A 15,423-nucleotide genomic window follows, 5' to 3' on the forward strand; every position below is an offset into this window, starting at 1 on the left:
CTCTTCCCAGAGTCAACCCATTTCATGCTGGCTACCGCAAGACCAGTCCACATGTCCTCTAGAGGGACCTCTCCACTCCCTCTAGCTCAGCCAGCACTAGCTGCCAAGCATAACTGCCCCTGCACATTCATTTAAAATTATATTCTAAACGTTACAGAATATAATTTTAAATGAATGGGTGGGGGGCACCAAAAACAGATTATAGTGGTGAGGGACCAACAGCTAATCTTCTGCCCAGTCCTGTCTGTGTATCTGTCCTCCTTTACGGAACTCCCCTCCATAACAGCTATTTCTCTTTTTTCCTTTAAATCTTTGGGCCAAAGTCACCTTTTCTTGGATTAAAAACCCTTAATCCTCACCTCAACTGGAAAGCCTACATATGAATATTGGTTCACATTCCTCCCTTGCTGTCTCCACCACTGTTAAAACAGATCATCTAGGCAGACTGGTTCTTTTTTGTTTGTGTAAAGTGTCCATCTCTCACAATAATGTTAAATGTATAAGCCCATATGTTGCGAAGGCTTACGCTGGTATTTCTGATCAGACCGCACTGCTGTGGACAACTAGCAAAGCGCCAGCTGTCTTGTGCAAGAGTGCAAGTACTGACTGAAGTGTTGGTGTGCAACTTAAAATATTTTTGCACTTGTGCAACACCACTGGCACTTCATTAGATGCCCCCAGCAGCACCAATTGGAAATGCCGGCGTTAAGCCTGCAGAACATGTGGGCCATATTTTATAATATAACTAACTGCATAATGGCAGAAAGCAGAGTTACACTTCTGTGCTAAGAATGAAATATTGCAAAGCAATATGTTACTGTTCACATTTCTTAATTCTGTTAATCCATCCACATTTCATTTTCATTTAGAAAGAGCAATACTTAAGAGATTTTCTTCGAAGATCCAATTTCCTGTCTGCAGATAAACATTGACAGAGGCCTTATCTTATTGCCATACTTTACAGTGTAGTTTTTGGGAGGGAAAATATATAGAGGTATTATTGATCTGATATTTCAAAGGGTATGAGTGGGATGGCACAGAGACATAATTACTGAGAAGCATATAAAGACAGAAAAAAGGTTTTCCATTCTAAAAAGTCGCTGTCCTGCCTTCTAGATTTCAAATGTGATTGAACTGGGAAGCCTTGAACTTTGTAGCTTATTAGACCCAGGCAGTTATCCTATGGAGCAAAAATGTAAAATCAGTAGAGGCAGTCTACGTCTTCTTTCATATTTAGGCATCATTTTCACAAGCTGATTTCCAGGCAGTTTCAGTAAGAACATTTTTTTCCCATTCTCTGAAATATTGTGGTTGGTTTTTTTAGTAAAGATGGCCCTTTGCAATCACACATATTCTTATTTTATATTTACAAAAGCATTCTGTGAGTAAGATGCTTTTAATGTAATGTTAACTGGTGATGAGTTAGCCAGTTTAACACAATTATGCAATGTTCCTGGCTGTTGCAAGTTTTCTCACCAGATAATTGTGAAAGCTGTGCCTCAAGCCATATTCAGATGTGAACAGTGAAGATGGAAGTGAGTTTTAGTTTTAAATGGTACAGTCTGTAATGAAAAGGGATGTTTGCTGTTTAAAAGAAACTAATAGCCCCTTTTAATACTTTAAGAACATGCTTTTAGGTAATATATTCTGTGTGCTCTCCACATGATTCATCTTTCAGATGGCCTATTGGAACTACTGAATAGGGCATTAATAATACACTAGTGATACGTCCACCAAATAATGGAAATATCTGAAATCTGAGTTGTGGCCCAGCTTGCTATGGTGAGCTCAGAATTTTCAAACATGCAAACAGTGGGGAGAGCAGAGGGAGAGAACTGGCCTACTGGTGACAGCTGCTGTCGCAACAGCCCTCTCCAAACTAGGGGTGTGCACGGAACTGCAGAGCTGCGGTCCGGCACTGGGGTGGGGGGTTCCACACAAAACAGGGGGGGCTTTACTCACCCCTTCCATTAAACTGTCGTATTTTTTCTAGTAATCCGGCGGCAGGGTGCCGCCCGCTTCAATCTACTCTCAGTGGTCCTCTTATCCATAATCGGGGCGGCAGGATCGCTCCCAGTCCCTGCCGCCCCTTCAAGCTGTCCCCCTCGGCTGGCAGCCGCCCCCTGAAGCTTCCCAGAGGTCCCCCGCCGCCCCCTTCTTTCAAAATCTGCCCCATTATAAAGAGGACGGCAGGAGAACTCCCTACCGTCCCCTTCCCCCTTGCCGGCTAGGCTGCAAATGGCTTCTAGGAAGCCTTTCGCGCGCCTGCGCGAAAGGCTTCCTAGAAGCCATTTGCAGCCTAGCCGGCAAGGCAAGCGGACGGCAGGGAGTTCTCCCGCCGCCCGCTCGCTAAAGTAAAGTAAGCGCTGCCGTCCGCTTGCCTTGCCGGCTAGGCTGCAAATGGCTTCTAGGAAGCCATTTGCAGCCTAGCTGGCAAGGGGGAAGGGGACGGCAGGGAGTTCTCCTGCCGTCCTCTTTATAATGGGGCAGATTTTGAAAGAAGGGGGCGGCGGGGGACCTCTGGGAAGCTTCAGGGGGCGGCCGCCAGCCGAGGGGGACAGCTTGAAGGGGCGGCAGGGACTGGGAGCGATCCTGCCGCCCCGATTATGGATAAGATGACCACTGAGAGTAGATTGAAGCGGGCGGCACCCTGCCGCCGGATTACTAGAAAAAATACGACAGTTTAATGGAAGGGGTGAGTAAAGCCCCCCCTGTTTTGTGTGGAACCCCCCACCCGAACCAAAACCACCCCGTGCCCGGACCGGTCTGGAGGCCTTTAGAATGGCCTCCGAACCGGTCCATGCACATGACTACTCCAAACTCTGCTTGGAGAGAAACGTGTTCCTTACCTGCCAGTAAAGGAAAAGGAGATGTTCCTAAGGCAGGCCTGCTCAACTTAGGCCCCCCAGCTGTTTTTTGTACCACAACTCCCATAATCCCCAGCCACAGTGGCCAATAGCCAGGGATTATGGGAGTTGTAGGCCAACATCTGTAGGAGGGCCAAAGCTGAGCAGCCCTGTCCTATGGAGATGCTTGAAAAGGAGCCTCAACCTCAGGTGAAAGATGACACGTTCCTCAAATGTAGTCTTTCCACCCCTCTCCTGCCTCTACCAGTGAAGCAGAGGCTGACTTGCAGCCACACTTCCCAGACATCTGGAGCATTATTATAGAGGGATTAGGCAACATGCAACCATTTGAATAAAAATCTACCTTACAGATAGTTAGATCACACACCAAAAAGAGTTGATACTTCCTTGAATAGTCCTCTAAGGCTATCACCGTTATATGCTTAAGGGCTATAAACAAAACAAAACAATTTACTGATGGGTTTTTGAAAAGATGTTGACATATGTATGATGAGAGCTTTCTGAAGGAAAGTCAACATTTGTCTAAAAGGTTAGTGTTGAGAGAGGTGAGGCATTAACAGCAGTATAATTTGAAAATAAGGATTGCAAACCAAGAAGGTAAGGGATCTGGACAACGTTTCTGCATCCAAAGGGCTGATGGAATATGGGACAAATAAATAGCCAGTAAGAGAAATGATGTGTTGTAAACTGAAAAGGCAGCTATGCAGAAGTTTAAGTTGGGAAGTGAGCCTGAGCTTTTACTTCTGATCCATTGTCCTGTTTCAAGGGAGCATTTAATTGGTTTCAGGGTACAGTACTCTTCTAGTCCTGACTGTTAATTATCTGTTAAATTAGACTTAAATTTAGTTAGTGAAATGAATGTCCATATTTAGTGGCTTAAAAATAAAAAGTTAAACATTTGCCTGGAAATTCTGCCTATTGTATTTTGTGTAGTTCTTTCTTCTACTAGCCAGTTGTTCACAGCTGCAAGGGAGAAAATGGGATAGTGCATTTTTCGATATCTGTTATGCTCAAATGCACACACATTTAAGTTTGATCTGGCTCAGAATTGGCCTTAGTGTCTGTTGCTTAATCCTAGAGTGTAACTAGATCCATTTTGTGAGATTTGAATGTGGTTGCTTATAGTAGAGCAGGACTCCAGTCCATTGTTGGTTGCTGCTGAAAATGAAGAGTTACATGCTAGGACTAGCCAACAAATGCCACTGTTTATCAAGAAGCAACAAGTAGAAAACTAAATTCTATGTATCTCTCATTTCCTCACAGAATCCATTATTTTCCAAGCACCCTGGAGGTGCTGGAACAAGAATAGGTTGCTGTTCAGGTCAGCCATGCAGGAAATACTTGGCACACTCTGTGGACATTAGACAGAGGTGACTGAAACCAGCCCTAGCTCAGCTACAGACACAATGAAATCTGAGTAAAATACGTGTCATTCTTGAAGGTGAAGGATCCTACCCAAGCTGGCTACTCATTGCTGCTCTTCCAGTGAGAAGGACCAAGTGGCAGCAGGATCCAGTGAGCGAAATGTTTTCCAGTACACTAAAGAGTTTTGATACAATAATCTATACCAAAACACTCCCCAAACCTACAACCAGAATCCCAAATACATGTTTATGTTAAAAGCAGAAGATAGACAGCTTCTTGTCCCCACTTGTGCCGTCCAAGTTACTCCCCACACCCTCCTTCACTTCTCCTTTCCCAGCAGCCTCCCTTCAACCCAGATGGCTGTGCTCCTCTATCATCCTACCCAAGACCCTGATTTCCCATCTTGGGGCTCTCAGTGGTAGTACCTTTATATCAATTCCCACTTCAGCACAACTACTGATAGTACTAGTAAACATAATTGCCCTAATCCAGATCTAGTGGTATCAGGTCACAGATGAGCCACAAACAATAGAGAGCAGTCAGATAAACCTTCAGCTACACACACGATTTATGCCTGTCGTTTTCTGAACTTGCAAATGATCGACACGTGACGCCTTATATGGATCACGGCATTAGTTGTTATTTCCCTATCTGTATATAAAACGCTTCGGTCATATGAGGCAAGCCCCGCTCAAACAATGCTTAACCAATCAGCAGTGACATTGGAGGCCAAATCAGCGGACTTCTCCAGCGGTGAAAACTCTGTGCCATAGCAACCCTCTGAAATAAACAGGGGGAAAGAAAGAAGGGAGAGGGGAAGATTGGGGGAGAGAGAAAGAAAGCGAGGTGGAAGAGAAGCAGGAGTGAGGCTTGGGTGAGAGTGAGGAGATCTCTGGAGTGAGGGGGCTGTGGGGGGGGGGGGCAAGGTAGCAAACAAGTACTAGCATGTGGAGAGCCCAGAAATAGGCTGAAAACATACTGACCTGTCATTTGGACGGCAGGAGGGCCCATGGAAGGAGCTTTTGCTGCCATTCCAGATGGCAGGGAGCAGCTTAAAGGGGGGGAGAAAGCGGGGCAGGGGGCTGGATCAGCTGGTGGGGGTTAGAGGCAGGGAGAACTAGCGCACAGATGCTCTGTGCCAGCCCAGCTAGCTTAATTATATTTCTATACTGCCAAGTTAAAAAAAAAATCTCAAGGTTGTTTACAATTAAAAACAAGTAAAACAATTTAAAAGTTAAAACACATTAAGAACAGCCAAACAGGTGGCTAAAATAAGTGTTTTCAAGGCCTTCTGGAGGACTGCAGAGATGTGAGACCTCATATTTCTCTCCACTTGTGATACCAAGCAACTCATTCAGCTTCTTTGCGTGCTCTGTATTTTTCTCTTCTCTAGTTGCATAGGTCAGGATCATCTTTTGCTTATGCTTTTGCTTAAAAAAAAACCCCTTTGTTTTAATTTAATTTAATTTAATTATTTATTACAGTTATATCTGCTTTTTCCTCCAAGGAGCTCAGAGCAGTGTACGTGGTTATGTTCATCCCCACAACAACCCTGTGAGGTCGGTTAGGCTGAGAGATACATGGCTGGCCCAGAGTCACCCAGTGAATTTCATGGTTGAATGGGGATTTGAACTCGGGTCTTCCCAGTACTAGTCTGGCACTCTAACCACTACACTAGGTTGTCATGACAGGCAGTGTGGAGGGAGGGCCTGTATATTGCAGATATCTTGGCTGGGGGTTGCAATCTGTGTACTGTATGTGTGTGCATTCACGCACACATGCATTCCCCCCACCCCGCATTGTGTCCCTCTTGGTGGGAGCTTTGTCAGTCACCGTATGATGGGCCACCTTTTTGTTTTCCAATGCAACTATGACTGAAGTATCGCTTCTAATATTATTCCAAAAATTCCCATTCATTTTTAGGAGAACAAAAATAAAGAGCTGCAAACCAGTATACTGTTCATTGCAGGCTGAACCTGACCCTTGCAAGTCCCTCAGTGTCCCATAGAATTCAATGGGAGCAACTGGAACGGAGGTGGGGGAGAACCTTTCTGCTTAGTCCTACCCTGGATTACTTTTATTAGCCTAATTTCCAGTAGGCGTATGAGATCACCGGGCATTCTGTTTGTGTGTGTGTCCCCCCATCAACTTGGCAACGCCTGGACCAATATGAACTAAAACGAGTACAGTTGGAGGGACACATAGGAACACCTCAACGGCATAGTTTGTGAAGATGTCATCCACCCCAATTCAAGATGGCAGACACGTAAACTTTTGAGGCACAAGTGGGCTAACTTGTGAAACGCCTAACCGTTCTGAACCAAATTTGCTACAGCTGTAGGGACACACAGGGATGCCCCAATGGAATAGTTTGTGATGATGTCATCCACCCCACTCCAAGATGGCGGATGTGTGAACGTTTGAGATGCAAGTGGGCTAACTTGTGGACTGTCTAATCTATTTGAACCAAATTAGGTACAGTTGGAGTGAGTGACTCACAGGGACACGACTCAGTGGCATAGTTTGTGATGATGTCATCCACCTCAATTCAAGATGGCAGATGTAGTAACTTTTGAGGCATAAGTGGGCTAACTTGTGAACCGCCTAAGTGATTTGAGCCAAGTTTAGTCCAGTTACAGGGATAGTGAAAGGAAAGTAGGCAGATTAGTTTTTATCAGAACAACTTGTTGTTACTGTGATATAATGAGAAATCTTAGGTGCAATGGTACACTGATTATAGCAGTAATACAGTTAGTAATTTATAACACCAAACTGCAGAACATGCAGTAGAGAACATTTACACCATGGATATACTATGTGCCAGAAAAATTCACCTCTTTTGGATATTAAAATAGCAATCTGCCTTCCCCTATTGTGTGTATTCTTAATTAATGTACCATGGCTGGCCAGTTATTCATGCTGACAAGAATTAAAGACTATAATTCATTAAAATGTATTGCTGCTTGGGTTGCAAAAATTAGCTTTGGACAATGGCCCACCCCTAAGCATCCATGCACAAGTCCACTTTGCATAAGCTGAAAGCAGGTGACAGGCCTTTGCTAAACAAGCTAACAAAAAAAACAACAACACCCCAACACACTGCAAAGTGATTGTCTGCATTAATAAAATGTATTTTGCAATCAGCTTCATCCTAAAGCTCTAGGAATTGTGGCAAGTAAAAAAAAAAAAATACTAGCTGGGCACAGAACATCTGTGCCTCTGGTTCTCCCCCCGCCACTCTTTTCTCCCCCACTCCCTGGCCTCTGCCATTTTCTTTGTCCGCCATCGCTGTCCCCCCACAGCCTTCCGCCACCATCATTTTCTCCCCGCAAGCCTGTCCACCGGCGGCAACACTTTCCTCTTCCCCTGCTGGCAGCTCGCTTGCAAACTCTCGTGAGAGCTGCCACGCATGGGGTTAGCGACGGGTACACCTAAGGGAAACATATAGAGAGAGATAGAAGATAGTCTATATTACTGATTCTATGTAGCAGCAGTTTAATGCTTTCTGATTATTGAAGCCATCAAAATGTGTTAATCAGAAATGTATCTGTTTTGAAAGTAGTATTGCATGCTCCCCACTTCCCAAAGTGGTAAGAGGTTCCAGGAAAGAGAGTGTTTCTTGGAGCTTTGAAGCAGAGAGTACTGGGTACTTAAGACACTTTATCAATATTTGCTTTATGTACAAATATGCAAGTAGAGCACAGGTAAGGAGGCAGGTAGGAGGCTCCTATGAGGAAGAGGATCCACTCCCTCTCATCCTACATTCTGCTTGTGAATGACTCGTTCCTGACTAGTCATATAATTAAATAGCAGTTAAATATAATACATGTTAAACTCTAAGCTTATTTGCTGGTGAAGCAAGCCTTACGGCTATACCTTCAGGTGATCAGTGCATTCAACAGGAGCTCAGTCTTTTAAAAACCCTATTTTATTCTGCTCTTATCTTGACATTTTGCAAAATCTACTTTAACATAGTGCAAAACGTACCTGAACAAAAATGTTTAGCTCAGAGGGGCTTTCACAGACTATGAACATTATGTTTGTTACACAAAATAAGCAATAGTCTAAAGATATCACCAACGTCTTGTGTACTGGATAGGATGTTGGATGGGGACCAGAGTGGTATGACTTTAGATTCTTGCTCAGTATTAAGCTAAAAGGATGGTTGAGTCTATCACCATTCTCACGCTAACGTACCTCCCACTTAAAAGCTTAAGGGGAAGAATGGAATATGTGAGCTTCCAAGAGGGCATGATACACATGTGAAAACAGTAGATATGCTTTACAGTTTTGGCTTACAAATGTAGAACACACACACACACACACACCCTTTAATAGTAGATCCATCTGGACTTCCTTTACACACGAACAAACCATGAATTTACCCTGGGTGTTAGGGCTAGTCAGAAACTCTCTTAAAACTTTGATGATCAAAGAACATCAAAAAGTGACAAAATAAATTCCTCAGATAAAACTTGTGGAGCTGAGAGCGGAGACCGGTTGGTCGGCCCCACCTAGGATTGTTTCTGTCTGAAATGCAGATTAAGCAACTGCCTCAGGGCAACATGCAAAGAACTGTCTCTGAGCTGGGAGTTAATCGAAATCCAGGCCTTCTGAGTCTAGCACCACATCTGCTAGGTCTGCTCTATGCAGTTACATTTGAAAATTACTTTGAAAGTGAAAGAGGTAACCTTAATGTAACCTGAATGGTAGGTAACTCTCACTAGGTCTTTTCAACTGCCACTCATTTTGGCATGATCATGAGCTTTATGTGTGAACAAAATAGGAATGAAGGTTTCCAGTGATATCCTCCTTTTTGCTACAGCGGTGGTGTTGGGAGTTGCTGCAACATTTAAAGACCAGCTGCCCCATGATATGTAACCTAGGTAAAGAAGGGGCATAGGACAGGGAAGACAACATCAGGGCACTTGCTCCTGCTCTAGCAAGTCCGTCTTTTCCACTTTTCCAGAGCCTCCAAGATCAGCTGACCTATGTGCTGGAATTTAGGAGAGGGAGGCAGACAAGCAGGAGAAAGCCATTTCAGGCACCTGCTCCTGCTCCTCCTGAACTGTGTGTTTGTTTGGTCTGTGATGTTTTAATGAATCGATTTTATTAATCCTATGAGCCACTTCGGAAACTGCTGATGAGAAGTTCCATGTGGCGCTCACAGGGGGCCAGCTGGGAAGAGCAAAGAGTCTGCATGGGAATCTCTCAGACCATCGCCCTCCAAGAGGAGAAACACACCTGGAGCTCTCCCAGATAACACTATGTATAAGCCTGTTCTTTAGAAACCAAACTCCCATCTGAGCTTGAACAAGTTTCATGAGAATGTCTTGGACCAATTTTCCCTCTTACTTTTTTGCTAGAATTTTTTTTGTTAGAAATCTACTAGATAAATAAAATGAAGGCTCGACACCACATGTGAGAGACAATCATCACCCAACCAGGATCAGGGACAATGATTGGATGGGAAGAACCCATGTGACTGGCTCTGCCAATATGGTGCCAGGTTTTTTTAGATGTAACAGCAGTGTGGGATGAATGCACAGCTGAGCAGCTCCCCCACCACTGCTATAATTCTTAAAGGACAACAATATCCTTGCATCTTTCCATTCTCATCTATATCTGTCTCCATCAGAGGCACTCTTACACCTGGACTTCAGGGCCGAAGTCCAGGGCCTCCACAGCCCCTGGGGACCCCCAAATCCTCTTTAGTCTGTCATGGGTGGTGTAGTCGCCCAGCCAAGCATGATGATGCTTAATTTGCAGGAGAGCAGGGGGTAGGGCTCCAAAGGCCTTTAGGTCCAGGCTCCAAAATTACCTAGGTGCATGCCAAAATTGCCTCTGGCCTCCATGCTATACATCTCTTCCATATCTGCCTTTTTTTTACCTACTGAGGAACAACTAGATCCATTTGCTTATCAGAACTTCCTTCCTTCCCTCCTTTCATATACACACACACTCACATACTAGGGATGTGCACGAAACCGGGCGGGGGAAGTTCGAAGATGGGGGTGGTCTGACTTTAAGGGTGGGGGAGGGTGCACTTATCCCTCCTTCCACTTTTCCCTCACCAGCGCTCCATTAGCAAAGGCTCCTTCAGGGTGGCAGCAAACTTCCCTGCTGCCCTGTCTCCTCTTTCCCCAGAAGTATGTACCCGGCGCACGTGCACAGCTTGCTCCCTCGCACGCATGTTGGGTGCGCATATGTGAGCGCAATGTGCACGCCAGGTACTTCTTCGTACTTCTGGGCAAATCAGAGACAAGGCAGCAGGGAGGCATGCTGTCACCCCGAAGGAGCCTTTAATAAAGGACCGCTGGTTGGGGGAAAGGGAGGTACATTTTCACACAACGCATAATCAACTTGTGGAATTCTCTGCCATGAGATGTGGTGACAGCCAACAACCTGGATGGCTTTAAGAGGGGTTTGGATGACTTCATGGAGAATAGGTCTATCAACGGCTACTAGTCGGAGGGCTATAAGCCACCTCCAGCCTCAAAGGCAGGATGCTTCTGAGTACCAGTTGCTGGAGAGTAAGAGCAGGAGAGAGGGCATGCCCTCAACTCCCACCTGTAGACTTCCAGGGGCATCTGGTGGGCCACTGTCTGAAACAGGATGCTGGACAAGATGGGCCTTGGGTCTGATCCACCAGGGCTGTTCTTATGTTCGTAAGTGCACCTTCCCCTACCCTTAAAGTCAGGACCCCCCCCCCACCTGAACTGGTTTGGAAGCCCTAACAAGGGCCTCTGAATGGGCTCGTGCACATCCCTATCACACACTCCTCACAAATAAGGGGATTTTGGTGTGGGTGTGTCCGACAATCTCCCAAGAAGCTCAGTATTATATACATGAGGTTATCCTATTTTTATCCCCAAGTCTGAGCCTAAGGGTTAGGGACCGGCCAAGTGCTACCCACCTGGCAACAAGTTATCCATGGGCTACTGAACACAGTTCACTGTAGTCTATATATAACTCTACAGAAACAGCTTAGTTCTTGTCCAATATTCACATTGTTGTAAGTGACAAAGAGGTTCACTCAGAGTTCTGCATGATTTGTCCTGAAGACACCGTGTGGTTGCAAGTCATACAATACTGGCAGCCCTGTTGGAGACCAGAAATGTCAATTCCCTTGAAAGTGCGTAATCAGGCATGCCAGCTGTTTTGTGCCAGCCTGTTTGCTTCACTGCCATGTGGGGGAAGAGAAGGGCTTGATCCTTTACTGGTAAAACATGACCCCTTCCCCACCACTAGCAAAACAGAATTCCGTCCACAGCAGAGACCTTTCTTTCTGTAGTTACTGAGTGCAAACCTTTTTCCAATATGTTTTTGTGAGATGAGGAATTGGATACTTTAAAATGCTTGTTACTAAGGCCAAACTACTTGTTATAGTAAACATGTAGACTGGCCCCATGCCTGAATTTTTAACAGTGGCTGCAGGGGGAGCAATGCAGAAGGGGAGGAGATCTTGAATCCCCTTATGCTGTGGCACTATCAAAAATACCTCCCTCCCTACAAAAAAGTTGCTGTTGGTCACAGCAGGGAAGCTTCCATTAGCAACAACAGAAACTTTCACTTCAAAAACAGCAGCAGCTTTTGTATGCCCCATGAACATTTTACAAGAGAAAAACAGTAGGGATGTGCAAAACTTCAGGCTTGAAACAATGTTTCGATCTTGAGTGTTTTAAGATCGAAACAGAACACCTGTAAAATAAAGGGCCTGTTCCAAGCTCAAAACAGAACAACCCGTTTCAATCGGAACATTTCAAGCACCATTTTGGAGGCCTGTTTTTCTCTTGCTGATTGGTTTTCTGGCACTGGCTTCTGATGGATTTGTGATCTCCTTTCTTCTTGGTTGTCTGCTTGTTATACAAATCAAGTGTTGTCATGGGCAAATGTGCCCCCATTGGCTGGGGGGAAGGAGGGGGAAGCTTTTTGAGGGAATTTCAAATTCAAAATGTATTCAAAGAGACTGGGAGGCAGAGAGAGCCCTTATACTGTGCATCTCTTGAAGAAGAGGCTACATCAGGACAGGAGGAAGAAAGGTTGGGTTTTGTAGTTTACTTTTCTTAGCACTAAGTATAATATGCTGTGCTATTGCTGCTATAACTATCTGGTTTGCTGGATCTCAGATTGACAAAAGGCAGAACTTGGGTGCCTACTTTCCTTGAGCTCTGGTTTTTGGTTTGTTTGTGAGATAGTGTTGTGGTGAGAAATGGACAGTGGCAGCTCTCTGTGTAATATTTCTTGGTGATTGCTTTAAAGAGTCCTTGAGACTAACTTGTGCTCTACTAACTGCTCTGGTCTGCTCTGCAATCTGCATTGCAAGGTGTAGTGTACTCAGTCAAAATGTGTAGTTGAGCTTAATTATGGCTATGCTTTCTGCTAAGGCTGCCACTGTGGCAGCTGTTGCAATACTGAAGTAAGGAGTCATATTTGTGTGTGATCCTATGGGGGTTTGGGGAAAAGGTTAAAAATTCGTTTAAAATCACCTGCTTGCCCATTTCTTTAATGGGTTGTGTGGTAGGTACCACCCATCATGCCCTACCACCCAACCCACTTTGGTGTCCCTGTGAGCTATGTTTCGTGTTCCTCATTGTTCTCTATGGTTGAAATATCTAAAAAAATTTAAGTCTGTTTTGCTGAAACAGCCGGCTTGGCCACTGTTTTGATGAAATGATTCAAACATTTTGTGTTTTGTTTCAAGCTCAGTATGAAACCCAAATCCATTTTGTGCACATCCCTTAAAAACAGATAAAATAGCCATAATAAACCAGAGATCACTACTGAAAAATCACCCCAATGTGTGATTGGGCTTTTGGAAGGGCGGTATAAATTTTTTTAATAATAAATAAATAAATATATGTCAGTGTAACGTCAGCGGCATGCTGTATTAAAAATTATATTATAAATGGGTTGGAAACATTCAGTTCTTAATTGACAATAAATACATTTTTTCTGCTTGTCAGTATCAATGGAGACATCTCTTTAAGAATACTCTGATTTTTTAAAAAAACTAATGCTAATAAAACCTACTCTTGGCTTTTGTCTTCGGAGAAAGAGGGAGAACGCCAATTCTGGAGCAGCCTGCCAAGATTGCTGAGAGATGACTGTATAATTTTCAATTGGGCTGTTAGCCCAAAGGGAATCCAATAGTAGGAGATTGACAGATGGAGCATATATTATCCTCGCTTTGAACTCGGGCCAACTGGTGATTTTTTATTTATTTTTTTGCAGGTGCTAAAGAGATTGATATTGCTGCTACCCTGGAGCACTTGAGAGACCAGAGACCTGACATGGTCCAGACAAAGGTATTGTCAATAAACCTCCAGGTTTTAAATATATTAAGTCTTTTTCCCCCACTATAGTTGTTTTCCCAAAAGAAAATAAGAGAAGGACATAATTTTATGCAGGATAGGCTTTGGGGGGTTATTTCCTTTACCTTGTAACATTTCTATATTCATCCATTTATTTATTTAGTCACATTTCTTAATGTCAATCTGAATTAAAATGTATAAACAACAAAAATCTATGAATAACTACGGAAACAAAGAAAGAAGCCTTGCTAATCTGCAGATGGGTTGTTCTCCTCAAACACATGCAGATCAATGAGAATATAATGTCTCTAACTCCCAACTATTCTTTTTTTAAAAAATAAAGGATATTGAGAAGTGCTGGCATGATTTCATCCACAGGGACAGTGCGGGCATTGTCGTGGTACTCCTGTGGACATGGGGACAGTAGCACCACTGGGGAAGGAACTGATTGCACTACCATAGTTTTTCTCATTGTGACTAGTGGGAGAAAGTATGATGATGCAGGTAGTGTGGACGGAGCCACTGCTTCCCTGTCCACAGCAGCAACGCTGCAATACTGTCCTGCCCCCACTGAGGCTGCACATCATGTAAGCCAAGATGGATATTGGACAGGTAGTTGAAGACTGGGGCCAGAGGCCCTATGTAGAGTAGAGTAGGGCATACTTTGGGGTTTGCATTAGAGTATATCAAAAGAAGCAAAGGCTCCATTGGATTAGAAATATTAACATAAATGTATCTATAGATCACCATTAGGGGAACTACTAGGCCACAAAAGCAATACAGTACCAGGGGCTGATAACGGATAACAGGGTGATAACACCCTTCCCCAACCAAAACCCTATTGGTGAGCTTGACCAGTATAAGAACAATCACCACCAGGAGGGAGACAGAAGCTGTAGGATATGTCTTAATAATGAATGATGTCAACAAACCTAGAATTGACGTGGTAAATGTAAACTTGGGTGACCACAATGAGACAGAATCTCTGCATACTACTCTAATGCCTTGGAGCATTAGAACTACTAATGGAACCAGCAGTTCTTGCTAAAATACTGCAGACAAGTTGGGCCACGCGCAGAGCATCTGCGCCTCTAGTTTGGCCCAGCCGTTTTCTCCCGCCCGCCATCGCCATTGTTTTCTCGCCAGCCACCCGCTGGAGCTTACTTTTCCACCTGCCCGCTGGTCGCCTCTGCCCAACCAGCCCACCACCACCTCTTCCTGTCGGCCAGCTGGCAGCCTCCACTGGCCACTGCCTCCCGCTGGCGTGGCTTTGCCCGCCAGCACAGCTCCACAGGCCGGCCACCTCCTCCCGACGGTGCAGCTCCACCACCCAGCCACCTCCTCCTGCCGGTGCGGCCTTATCGGCCAACCACCTCCTCCCGCCAGCACAGCTCAGCCGGCCGCCTCCTCCCGCCAGCGTGGCTCCACCAGCCAGCCACCTCCTCCCACTGGCACAGCTTTACCTCCTCGTCCTGCCAGCACGACTCCACCAGCAGGCCGCTTCCACCAGCCGCCATGGCTGTTTTCTTCCCCATCCCTGTGCCTATCCAGCAGCTCTCCAAACTCTCGCAAGAGCTGCCACACATGGGATTACCCACGGGTACGTCTTAGAGAATTAAATATATAGATAGATACTGCAAAATGTGGCTATCAAGAAATGAGTATTACATAAATTATGAGCCTTTATGAATATATATATAATTCACAATAATTAGATCAAATGTTCAATTTGGATTTGAGGTAGAATATGGATTTTCTAGTGTGTAGTTCAGGGTCAGCTCTGGATCACAGCTTTTCTTAAAATGTGCTTCATGAATAACATTGCACTGAGAACTACAGTCTAGTATGAAAAACTGAACCAAGGTTTTACTCCCTCA

General features: G+C 44.7%; 1 protein-coding gene and 1 long non-coding RNA gene across 7 annotated transcripts in view; one reads left to right on the top strand and one right to left on the bottom strand.

The window, feature by feature from the left end:
• Positions 1-15,423, top strand: part of PTPRN2 (protein tyrosine phosphatase receptor type N2) — a 914,460-nt gene that overhangs the window by 890,839 nt on the left and 8,198 nt on the right. For all 6 annotated transcript variants that reach the window (XM_053263441.1, XM_053263436.1, XM_053263440.1 and 3 more), the window contains one exon: positions 13,467-13,540. In XM_053263441.1, coding sequence (XP_053119416.1) covers positions 13,467-13,540 — 74 coding nt within the window. The remainder of the gene's footprint in view (positions 1-13,466; positions 13,541-15,423) is intronic.
• LOC128330472 (uncharacterized) overlaps positions 6,897-15,423 on the bottom strand; it is a 138,869-nt gene continuing 130,342 nt past the window's right edge. The window contains exon 4 of the long non-coding RNA XR_008310113.1: positions 6,897-7,663. This is a non-coding gene — a long non-coding RNA (uncharacterized LOC128330472). The remainder of the gene's footprint in view (positions 7,664-15,423) is intronic.

This window comes from Hemicordylus capensis, chromosome 6, assembly GCF_027244095.1.
Source record: "Hemicordylus capensis ecotype Gifberg chromosome 6, rHemCap1.1.pri, whole genome shotgun sequence".
Taxonomy (NCBI): Eukaryota; Metazoa; Chordata; class Lepidosauria; order Squamata; family Cordylidae; genus Hemicordylus; species Hemicordylus capensis.